Here is a 12497-nt window from a genome sequence, read left to right as displayed (position 1 = left end):
GCTCACTAGAAGCAGAATTGGCTCAGCTTGAGGCTCTGACTCCTCCTGGCTGTGTATCTGTTACTTTCATGCCCAGAGCCAGGGGTTCTTGTGAGACTGTGCTTGTTAAGGGGGTGTTGCTCTCTGAGGTGTAGGTCCAGGTCGTTTATATGGCTATACATGCATATATCTTTCTTTTGCTCAACAATGTGGGATTCTTATCATGTTGTTATGAGCAGAGTAATTTCTTGTCTCAGCTCTGTAGAATGCAGTGTGGGTGTCCATTTTCCTGCTGGTGGGCATACATGAAGAAGAAGGAGACAGGCAGAAAGGCATGGGATAGAATGAGAATAGAAACGTGGATGGCCATGTGTGGTGATGCTTCACGTTCAGGAACTCTGTGAAAATGTTCATGGGCTACACATCTTGGGTGTAACTGCCTCACCATACCATTCTTCTGGCTAGTCCGACTTGCAAACTACTAATCAATTGTTCCCAAAGGTCTTTATAAAATTCCTCTACACGTGTATGACAGTTTATGTTGATCCATATTCTTGCTGTAGCTCTGACATTATCTGATTTCTTTTCTGCCCATCAGGTGGGTGTCTAACGATAGGCCATTGAAATTGCAATATGTTTTTTGTGTGCAATATGTTTTTTATGTTTAAGTCATTTGATCTCTGCTTTACTGAGATGTGGAGTTTGTTTATCTTTAGCATATCTACCCATACATTTTAATTTGTATCTAGTATCTGGTTTTCTTTTTATTGCATTGCAATTTGAATAACATGTTTTTTCTTGTGTTTAGTATATATATGTGTGTGTGTGTGTGTGTATACACACACACACACACATAATACATACATATATATCTACTAGTAGTTACATTACTTTCTCCTATTTTGTTTGAAAGTTATGTGTATTGTGCTCCCAGCTACTCAGTAGTTACCCCTTATCGTCACACGTATCTTATTCATCAAGAAAGAGATGTTTTGCATCCTCTGGGAATGATAGCCAGGCCTGGATTGCTTTCTGTTCACACCTAAACTGGGTATGGCCCTTAGAAGTTCCAACTTTCAGAGGTTTTAAGTGGAAACTTAAGGGTTCTTTGGAAACATTTAAAGCCCTTCCCTGGTGACATACTTCCTCTAGTATGGCTTCATTTCCTAAAAGGTCCACAATCTTCCAAACAGTTTTACCAACTAGGGACCAAGGATTCAAATGCATGAACTATAGGGAACATTTTATTATTTAAATCACCACAGGAAGTGGCTGGTATCATTTTAAAACGGATACTTTGAAAGCCAGTGCAAGCTACCCCTTTGTTCTGCTTTCCCTATGCCATGATGCCTGTAATGTCCCAGAGTGGAATCATAACTATTTTTTGTGTGTTCTATCAGTTCAACCAGCAGCATCTGATATAGCCAAGGAAACTTAATGGGGCCCTCATCTTGGAACCAGCTGCACCTGCTCCAAGTGTCCCTGGCTGCCCACTCAACTCCTGTCCCCTTGGATTTGCATAAAGCTTCCTCCCCTACATCCCTAATCCTCTGTTTACTTATCATTCATAAGTAGCGAGATTATCTGTCACTGGGTCTCTGCTAGGTATATGTCATGGTTTGAATGAGATGTCCTGAGTAGTCTCAGGCATTTAAATACATGTTCCCCAATTATTGGTGCTATTTTGGAGGTTTAGGGGGTGTGGTCATGCCAGAGGAAGTGTGTTACTTGGGGGTGGACTTTGAAAGTTAAATGGTTTGTGCCATTAATAATTCTTTCTGTGTTTCGTGCTTGGGATTCAAGATGTGAGCTCTTAGCATCCTTCTCTCGCCACCGTGGCTTCATGCAACAATCATGAACGCTAACCCTTTGGAACTGTAAGACCAAATAAACCCATCCTTTTATAAACTGTCTTGCTCATAGTGTTTTATAACAGCAATATAAAACTAACTAACGCAGTATAATTAGATAGATTGTGACCATTCTGTCTTTTTGGTAAGGATCCTGAAGCTCAAGTGGAGGGCCTTATTTATCTAGACAAGTGTGCTACCACGGAGACACAGTCATAGACCATATAGTCTGTTTTCCTCTTTTTATTGAATTGATTTAAATAAACATGTGGAAACTAAACATTATTTGAGGGTGTTATGTGAAGTTCAGACACATGTATTCACTGTGTAATGTTAAAATTAAGACAAACATATTTATTTCCTCAAGTATTTATTACGTAAATGTGGTGAGAATATTCAAAATAAGTTTTCTAACATTTGGAACTACACAGTATATCATCATTTTCCTTAGCCCTCTGTGTGTGAGTGCACATGAGAACTCCTTCCTGTTATGTGTTTCTAGGGGCTGGAAGAGGCAGGGAGAACTCAAATCCTGGAATATTAGTGATGACAGAATGGGGCTGGCTCACAGTGGCTCTGCTTGCTCCTTCCTGATAAATGGACAATGTGGACTCTGCTAGGTATCTCTGGTCGACACTTGTGAGTTGTTCTGAGCAAGTGAACTATCCTGGGACTCAAAGTTCACTTCCACCCAAAGGATGAACCGAGTGCTGTGATTCTGCACAGCATGGAGCTGGTGGAGCGTGACTGTGTTCCCTGAAGAACATGGGCTGAAATCTCCTGAGGCAGTCCCCAGGTGATTCTGAATTTCATACTTCCCAATTCATCCTTGCCGTTTCTTCTTATTAATTGTGTCATGTAGTATTCTATTTCTAAAACAATATTTAAATATTTTAAGTCTACCGGTATGAAGGTGTCAGACCCCTGGAACTGCAGTTACAGATAGTTTTGAGCTGCTATATGGGTGCTGGGAACTGAACCCAGTTTCTCTGGAAGAGTAGCTGGTGCTCTTAACCACCAAGTCATCTCTCTAGCCCTCCTCACATAGTATTTTAACAAATAAAATTTAAATATGAACATTTTGCAAAAGTATTTATTACTTGACACTCCATAGTAAAGGATAAGAGTGGCTCATTTTGAGCTCATTTTGAGTGTGGGATCTAGATAGATAGTGTTATTTTATTAAGGTTAAAATTAGTTCATTTAAAACATTACCGCCCAGACTGAAGAGGCTGCAGCTCCAAGTTATTTGCTGCCAGTGAGCAATGTGCCCACATGGAGAGTGTCTTAATGGTGCATCCCAGTGGCACCCTGAGAAAGACTGAGCTAGTGATTGTCACATCATCGTATAGTAATTGCTACACTCGTTGGTGGTATCCCACAAAGAGTTTCCAGTGCCAACAGCGTTGTTGAACAGAAAGATGAATCGCCCTGGTTTCTGCTTAGAGGATTCCATTCTAACTTAAGTATGATCCGATGCCTAAGGGAATTGCATCATCTGAGAGAGAACAAAACAAAGCCAAACAGACGAACCCTAGCAATTCCCACTGTCCTTTAAGCTTTCTGTCACTGCCTTTGATCTAGGAACAATGGTGTAGTACATCTCAGAGCTGGACCACGGCATTTAGCTCTAGGTTGGGCCAAAATCTCTTGGCTTCCTTCAGTTCCCAGGAACCCATGGACCCTGCATGTCACCTGTTTTGTAGCTGATGATAGGAGAGTCCCCAGTGAGTCACCCAGTCCCGGGGTTCTTTTGAGAGCAGTTTTCCATTTCTAGGCCTGAGTTATCCTGATTCATTATGAAAAGATTTGAATTAGTTGTGGTGCTCCAAGCCTTTAATCTCAGCCTCAGGAGGCAAAGGCAGGCTGATCTCTGTGATGTCCATGCCAGCCAAGTACTACAAAAGGGAAGGAGGGCTGGGGTTGGGGAATTTGAATTGAGACCAATAAGGAAACCAGAAATCAGTAGTTCTTGATGGCCTTACAGCACAGACTTGTCCTTTCTATAGGTTAACACGACGCTAGTGGAAGAGCACTTCTCTGAGTTGAAGGATGTTCAGTGGCCATCCTCCTAACCCTATCCCACACAGAGACCATATGGAGGCACATGACAAATCTGGAACCCAGCACTGAGAACTTCCGGCACCTAGCTACCCTTTTTAGTTCTGCCTACTTTTGCTGTCTCCACAGTGCTAGAAGCCAGAGCTTCAGGTTAAAGAAGTGACAGGTGATGGACTACAGACATCACAGAAACCTCACAATATCCGGGGCAGAATCAGGTATAGTACCACAGCCTCTGGTCTGTAAAAAAAAAAAAATAGAACTTGGGCATCAGGAAGCCTCGGCTCTCTGTTGTCTGCTATGCATCAGCTGAGGTAGCTCAGCCTGCAGCTTGGAAGGTAATAGATCCCATAGCAGCAGCATCTGTGAGCCCTGGGAGCAGGGAGTGACTGTGGCAACCCTGGAGTGTGAACTGTTATCACTGTGCTTTTCACAGTGTATTAAATTACTTCTGTCTCACCAACCGGATTGAGAATTCTCCAGCGAAGGGAGAGTGATGTGTCACTTGTCGCTTTTCCCTTCATCACAATGTTAGGAGCATAATACTCTTGAGATAATTAAAGGGTAGACATCATTTAGGAAGGCCTGGATTTGAATTGTAGATGATCACTTGGGGGTTACAGAAGCCTGCTTTCTGATCTGTCTTGGCTAGTACACAGATCAAGTAGCTTGTGGCTAGCACATGGCAAACAATGGCCACAATGCATCAGGAGTGTGGGAGCATCAGGTCCCATATCTCCATTCTGTTTCTGCTGACCTCCCTAGGGTATTATGGTTGCCATGGCACATGGCTGGAGAAAGCAGGGAAGAGAAGTGGGGTGAAAAAGAGCCACCACATAGCCCTTGTCCTCTGGGGAATCTCTGTCAGCCCATGGGTTGGATCTTACCTCTATCTGCTTTCTCAACCTAGTCAGCATTACTATTCAGTTTTGCCTCTGCAGTCTGGCTCAGGACCCTGGAACTCTCCCTGGAGGCTTCCCTCCTCCCTATCCCTGGCTCCTGGTACCTGCCTGGCTGTCATAGTAACAGGTTCCAGGGTGACAAAAGAAGAAGCTAGCACTTGTGGGTAAGGCTTTTTGGACCACAGAGACTGCCTGGGCTGCATCTATCTAAGCTTTCTCTTCTTCCTTGGGCTGAGTTCACCCTTCTATCCGAGCCAACAGGACCATGTCCACCAGCCTGACCACTTGTGAGTGGAAGAAGGTCTTCTACGAGAAGATGGAGGTGGCCAAGCCAGCGGACAGCTGGGAGCTCATCATAGACCCCGCCCTCAAGCCCAATGAGCTGGGTCCCGGCTGGAAGCAGTACCTGGAGCAACATGCCTCAGGCAGGTGAGAGGCTGGTGGGAGGAGGTGCAGGAAGCCCTCCCTCCCCCAGAAGGATGAGGACTGTCACAGACTTTGCAAGTCTGGACCTCTGGTAGGTCTCATCAGGTCAGCTCAGGTGACAAGCAGGCAATGGACCACCAGAAGGACCATCTAGGCTCTGTTTCTAACCACAGTTGTTCAGGTTCCTTGGTTCCTTGGAACAAATTGTGCCCTGCATTTGAGTCTCAGTTTTCCATAGAAAATCAAGACTGGCAAGGCTTCAAAGCCCTGCCAATTCAGATGCCTAGTATAATTAGAATGGAGAGGAGGTACGATGGGGATCTCCAGGAGTCTCAACCTAGATGTCGGGGTATATGTGTTTGGTGGCTGTGGTGTCCATCTGCTCAATCAAATGCAACTAGACATGAAGACAGAACAAGTTACTGATCACATGGTATGTGTGAGAACCTGGTTCCATAGCTCTGTGAACTTGGCCTTGTCCCCTCCTTTCTCTGGCTCCCAGTTTTCATATTTACAAGGCAAGGGAGCTCATCTTAGCTCATCTTAAAACATTACTCCAATCCCTTCCAACACTACTGTCAGTGGATGATAAGATGCTGACCACAGGCAGCACTTGCCCTAGATCCTCCTAAGTGCTCCTCACTCTTCTGCCATGCAGAGTGTCCTGGGCGCTCTTCTAAAGTTGTTTCCCTTTTACAGACAGATGATTGGGGGGGATGGGAACCACAGTTTCCTGGTCAGATAGCCTCCTGCTCACCTGCAGTGGTGCAGCGCCCCCCGCCCCCGGGCTAGCTTTTGGCTGTGTTGTGGAGGTGTGAACAAATTATGGCTGGGTTGTCCATATTGTAAGGATGTGAAGCCTCTTGAGTAGACAACAGCATGAGGGTGGGAGCAGAAAAAGGCAGGCTGACCACAGGCCTTGCCAACGAATAAATCAAGCGTGTGTTAGCATAGGACAGGGCACAGAGGTTGGTTGGTTTGTGTTGTCACCTGTTATCAATGCTGGGCAGTGGAAATCTCTCTAAGTAGCTGCATGATCTCTTTATTTTCTATGCTTCAGTCTTACACACATCCCCCCCCCCCATCCCAAATGCTCACCAGTGTTTGATATTTTTGGAGATATGGGGTCTGTCTTGAGGGAGGGAAATTGTTCTGGACTGGCTTATTTTAAAGACTTAGGAGACTGAACGCACGAAGCATTTGAGCCTCCTGGGGGATAAAGTGCAGAAAGTTGGGAACTGGCTGGTGTGTGGGGTTTTGGGAGTTTAGGGACATCTCCAAAGACTCATAGGTCTTCTCACCTTGGGCTTGGTCCCAGCCGGCCACAGAAAGGGCTGGATCGTAGCTGCCCCAGTCATTCTGCATACATGCTTATTTGATATTAATCTTTCAGATGTACTAAGTATCGGGCCTGAGTACTCTCTCAGTATAGGGAAAATGAGTGGAATCTTACCCAATCCAGGACCTATCAGACACCTCTGCCCTTTTGACCATGTGTTAGGTGCTGCGGGGTATTGTTCTCTGCCCACATTGTCAGTGACTTTCAGAGGTCCAGAAGCTGGCTTGGTTCCACTGCCCCTTTACAGTGGCTGAATAGTGTTTAAAATACAGTTGGTGCTTCTTGTGTTGAATTGAGTTCTTCATCAGAGGTCGTTCACGGCCATTGGTGCAATGGACTCAGGCAGAGACAGGAATAAGGGCAGACTCAGCCCAGTGGACATGTGAACTCCTCTGAAGCCTTTGTAACCGGGCTCAGAAGAGGCCATTACAGGGGTATACGGAGCCTCCCTGGAGTTTAACGGAGTGTTCCATCACGGAAGGTATGTAAGGAAGGTATGGGAAGCCAGGAGGAGCTGGGCTTGACAGGTGAGCCCCAGGCAACCTCTCTCCATGCTTTCTGAGGCCCAGGCTACAGGAGTCCAGATCAGACAAAGCAGCCCATGTGATGGATGGGCTGTGGGTAGGTATATTAGAGAACAAAGTCTGCTTTTCCCATTCTTACACCGCACTGCTCTGGTGCACAGGGATGACTGCCTGTGCGAAGACATAAGAACCAAACAGCATTCTTTCCTGTCTAGTCCATTGTAGTCTGCTAATCTATCCTGCCTTTCTGGGTGGCTGATTGCAGACCTACAGTCTGGATCTGAGCTTGCATGCCATCTCCTCAGAACAAGCAAGATGCAGGAGTCAGATGGTGATACTACCATCTGTAACTGAGGCATGAGAGGTCTAAGCACAAAGTCCAGCAAGGACACCATCATACTGCACCTCACGGATGAGAAACGAGTTGCAGAGAAGTGTAGCCAACACTCGGTTTGGGGGTTGACCAGGCACAAGTCTGCAATAGGCTAGGATGGGTGGGGAGCTGCAGGAGACCACACTGGAGGCAGCTTCCAGGACACCACTGGTTGCTCAGTGACTCCAGTGTGAGGTTCTCGGGTTTCCAGAAAGAGGAAGTGACTGGTGACCTCTAGTGCTAAGAGACCTCTAGACTGAAAAACATGGCGTTTCTATTTTCATCCTTCATCTAACATGCTGGCCTTTTCTTTTCTATGCTCCCCAGGGTGGGGTTGTCCCTAAAGAGTCTCACCCGCTCTATTCATCCTTCCTTTCCCGGCAGGTTCCACTGTTCCTGGTGCTGGCACACATGGCAATCTGCCAATGTCGTCATCCTCTTCCACATGCACCTGGACCGTGCCCAGCGTGTTGGCTCAGTGCGCATGCGCGTGTTCAAGCAGCTGTGCTACCAGTGCGGCACGTCGCGGCTGGACGAGTCCAGCATGCTGGAGGAGAATATCGAGGGCCTGGTGGACAACCTCATCACCAGTCTGCGCGAGCAGTGTTACGATGAGGATGGTGGCCAGTACCGCATCCACGTAGCCAGCCGGCCGGACAGCGGATTGCACCGCAGCGAGTTCTGCGAGGCTTGCCAGGAAGGCATCGTGCACTGGAAGCCCAGCGAAAAGCTGCTGGAGGAGGATGCCGCCTATACCGATGCCTCCAAGAGGAAGGGCCAGGCTGGTTTTATCTCCAGCTTCTTCTCATTTCGCTGGTGCCTGTTCTGGGGCGCCCTCTGCCTGGTCATTGTCTACCTGCAGTTCTTCCGAGGCCGCTCTGGCTTCCTTTAGTGGTAGGGGTGGGGGAAAGGGACTCATGGGATTGAAAATGAGAAACATTTGGTCTCCTCCTGAGTCTGCTACGGGTTCCATCTATGACTCTGGTTATCTGCACACTGCGCTCTAGTCTGCACTAGGAAAAACTTAGTGGTCCTTCCACTAATTTAATAGCAATGGAGGGAAAGTAGAAGGAATAGGGATTTGGAAGCTTGCTGGAGTTTAGTGAGTCTGAAATCTACAGCTGCCACCTCCAGCCTTTACTTTACATTTCTAGCCTTAGGTCCCATCTGGACACTGTCACATCCTCATGCTCGCTTTTAGCTTTATGTGCCCTGCATGGTTCCCCTTGGAGGGAGCAGAGCCACCATTGAATACACAGGGACAGCCACCGACTCCTGCTTCTTTCATTCTGAAATGCTGAGGATTTCGCTCAGGCGCTAGGGCTGGGATGAGGGTAGAGGTGGGGGTGGTGGAAGTGGGGATGGACTGAGGGGGTTGGAATGGTCAAGGGTGCATTGTCCAATGGATTAGCTATTGGCCATATGTAGCTGCTCCAATTAAGATTAATTAAGATGAAATAAAAGTGTTCCTTAGTAGTTCCAAACTCAGGCGAGCTTATACAGAATTTGTCCCCATAGAGGCCATTGCTCAATGGCAGACAAGGGTGACTTCTAGGAAGATGAACACCAAGGGTTTGGGCATCAAGTGCTCCCCAGAGGTCTTCCACCCTCTGCTTTGTCTACCCTGGGAACCCCTAGGCAGCACTGAGCAGCAGGACAGGAAAAACTAGGCGCCAGTTTGCATCTCTTGCTAAAATCTGCTTTTGTGTCTAGAAATAGTTTGCCAAAATTCTGTCAAGAAAATAGGTCATGTCTCAGAGGGTCAGTAAAGCCAGGGTGTCTGACCACCACATCCGAGGGAGGAAATGCGGCTGAGGATGGCTGTGAGGGCAAGGAAGCTAGAATATTTGGAGAGAAACGAGGCCCGGAATATCTCTAGAAGCTCAGTTTCCTCGATAAACAATGATTTCTGCATTTTCATGTTAAATTGGAGTGACTGGTCCCTGACTCGGGGCCCCTTCCCAACCTGCTGCAATGATTTTATCTCCTCAGGATGGAGGGAGTAGGTTATATTAGTTTCCAAGACTTGTTTCCTCTTTAGTCCATGAAAATCTCATTTCTACATCCCTAGAGCCAGCCTTCCATACTTCACAACCAAAACAATGGCTGCTTTTCTGTTTGTGTGTTCCTCATGTGTCTGCCACATTTTATAGTCCCCTCTTTCTGTAATTGTTCTGTTCATTGAAAACGTGGCTGTCACTCTAATATTTCCCTTACATGTATTCTGATCATATTCAAAGATATATCACCTCTTCTGACCTCTCTAGCAACTGGTTCTCTCTTCTCTGAATGATCCCTTTCCTGCTTTTGTATCTATGTTCAAAAGTCTCCTTTTTACACATGAGGAAACACAAGTGATATTTTTCTCTTTTAGCCTAACTGATTTAGCTTAACATGATCTCCAGTCCCACTCATTTCCCAGTCAGTGACATTTTATTTTTCTTTATAACCAAATATATTCCATTTTGTACACATGACATACTTTTTCATCCATTGATCGATCTGTTAATGGGTATGTCATCTGATTTCATAACTTGGCTATTGTAAATAGTGTCATAATAAATGCAGATATGTAGGTACCTCTGTGGTTTGCTGACTTATGTTCTTTACAGTACGCACTGAACTATAGTCTTGATTTTTTCCCCCCAGGAACCTAAATAGTGACTGGATAGCACCTGCTCTTCATATTTGAATTGTTTTTATCTCTAGATCCCAATAGTATTTGTGGACACTTGCTTTCCTTCATCCTTTATATGTTCAGGGCACCCAAGAGTCTCCTATGTTCTCACAACTTTATTTTTATGACATAGATGCTCTCAGTCTATGGCTTTCTAAGCTTCCATTCAGAGCTTCAGACACATAGACCAAGTTACCTGACCACCAGGAGCTTGTGGAGCTCTCTTCCACAGCAGCCTGGCCAAATGTAGTTCTTGGCTTCTTAGAAATCTAGTGTTGTCTATTCCCTTTCTCATCCCTGGCCCACCCACAGTATTTTCCTATCATGTCCCATGTCAAGTTAAGTTGTCTTCTTATCCCCCTTCATTACCTTACTCCGCCTCACACTGCTTGACCACCATCTCCCACGTCATGGTGGTTGTATGCTGTCTTCTATTCTCTCTCACAGCCCTACCCTACCTCACACTACTTGGACACCACTTTCCATATCATATGGGATGTTGTCTTATCATTTTTCTTCACTGTTCCACCTCACATCATCTGTGTCCTACTGTGATGGCTATTCCTGGTTCTCAACTTGACTACATCTGGAATGAACCACAACCCAGAAATGGAGGGGCACACCTCTGATCCAGGTCTTCAGGCTGGAAGACACAGGGTTCTGATCCAGATCTTGAGGCATAGTGGCTATGAAAAGCTTGGGCCCAGACAAGGTAGTACATGCCTTTAATCCCAGAGGACTGAAGGCAAATAGATCTCTGAGTTCAAGGCAAGCCTGGGACAGAACTTGCTTCAAATACAGGCATGGTAGTACATACTGTTGTGGGCTGGCCAGCGGCTCACATGAACTGGGTTTCACCTGGGAGGCAAACTGGGGCTGAAAGAGAGGGAAACTAGGTGGATGAGAGAGAAATGGAGTCAAGACAAGGTTCTGATCAAAGCTCAAATATTTAATGGCGAATGTGCTTATATAGGAGTGGGGAGGCCCATTCCTGCCAATTCATTCTTGGAGCCCAGCTGCAGGTGACCACATGCAGGATAGGGTGTAGTCTCAGGAATAGCTAGGCAGTCTCCTGGCAGGTAGCAGTATCTTGAAGAGGAACAGTGACAGTGGCTGAACAATAGAGTGATCTAGGGAGGAAGGCTCCACCCTAGGTAATCTCCTTAGTGGCAGCAAAGTCAAGGTCTGGCTCAGCCTGCTTCAGGCTGAGGGGAGGTTACACATACCTTTAATCTGGGCCATACCTTCTACTGGAGGCCTACATAAGAATAATGGAAGAAGGAACACTCACTCTTCTTTATCTGCTTGCACTTACTTACCAGCAAATCTCTTGGAACATTCTTCTTCAAGAGTTCAGCTTATACAGAAGACCAGGTGAAACAATTAGCTTTGTGGGACTGAGCAACTACTAGATTCTTGGACTTCTCATTCCCAGCTTGCCCACTGTTGGGTTAGCGGGACTGCAGGTCTGCGACTCAGGAGAACCCTGACTGATACACCCATGTTGTGTCTGTTGTATGTTACCTTAGGAACCTCTCCCTCCCCAATCTGAATATCTCTGCCCACCTCATAGTACTTGGCACACCAGGCTCAATTCTCTATTTCTTGGCATTTATTTCTGGACTCCTATACCAGGTTTCAGCCAATTGCAAACCTACAACCTGAACTCACTAAGCCTCCATTTCCTGTCTGTGCTGGTAACTATAGCATCTAAGCCATTGGTTATTAGGAAAAGATTAAGCATGAGTCACAATGTCCATCTCATCTGAACTAGAAGAATCATATTCCATGAAATTTGTTCTTGGAGGAAAAAGAAGGTAACGTAAGGAACATTGTATTCAACAAGACAAGAATTAGTCACAGAATCATGCTAATTAGACAGAAATTCTGTATTGGGTATTGGGGACAGAAAGGTGAAGAACAGCTTACAGTGAGTGAAAAAAGAAATTATGAGTGGTGGTGCCATCTCTGGGTCCTGGGTTCTATAAGAGAGCAGGCTGAGCAAGCCATGGGGAGCAAGCCAGTAGGCAGCACCCCTTTGTGAGTAACAAAGAAAGTACTAAAGGTGGCCTGTAGGTGATGAAATCCTACCTCTATATGAGGCTGTGACGGGCTTCACTGGAAGCCAGCGCTCACACTTAGACTGAAGAAAAACCTTTGAAAGCCAGTGGTGACAGGATTCTAAGGAGCTGAGAGGGAAGGGACAGGAAACTGAGGCTTAGTGAGAGGCTTTGTATTCTAAGCCTCATAAATGAAGAATTAAGCCTCTCAAAGCTACATGACCTGATGTCAACTCACCACATGAAGAAGTCATCTGAGAGAAGGAAACCTCCACTGGATCTTTCTACATAAGAATAGGCTGAGGC

The 12497-nt window shown here is 46.0% G+C and overlaps 1 protein-coding gene across 1 annotated transcript; it reads left to right on the top strand.

Annotated features, from left to right (window-relative positions):
- The first annotated feature begins 4961 nt into the window (after nt 1-4961).
- Nucleotides 4962-10033, top strand: Rtp2 (receptor transporter protein 2). Its single transcript, XM_021185612.1, has 2 exons — nt 4962-5221; nt 7839-10033. The coding sequence occupies exons 1-2, from the start codon at nt 5058-5060 to the stop codon at nt 8344-8346; spliced, it is 672 nt and encodes a 223-aa protein (XP_021041271.1). The 5' UTR covers nt 4962-5057; the 3' UTR covers nt 8347-10033.
- The last annotated feature ends 2464 nt before the right edge of the window (nt 10034-12497 follow it).

The sequence above is a fragment of the Mus caroli genome, chromosome 16 (assembly GCF_900094665.2).
Source record: "Mus caroli chromosome 16, CAROLI_EIJ_v1.1, whole genome shotgun sequence".
NCBI classification, from domain to species: Eukaryota; Metazoa; Chordata; class Mammalia; order Rodentia; family Muridae; genus Mus; species Mus caroli.
Note: the sequence above shows the minus strand (reverse complement) of the source record. Positions and strands in the feature narration are given on the sequence as shown.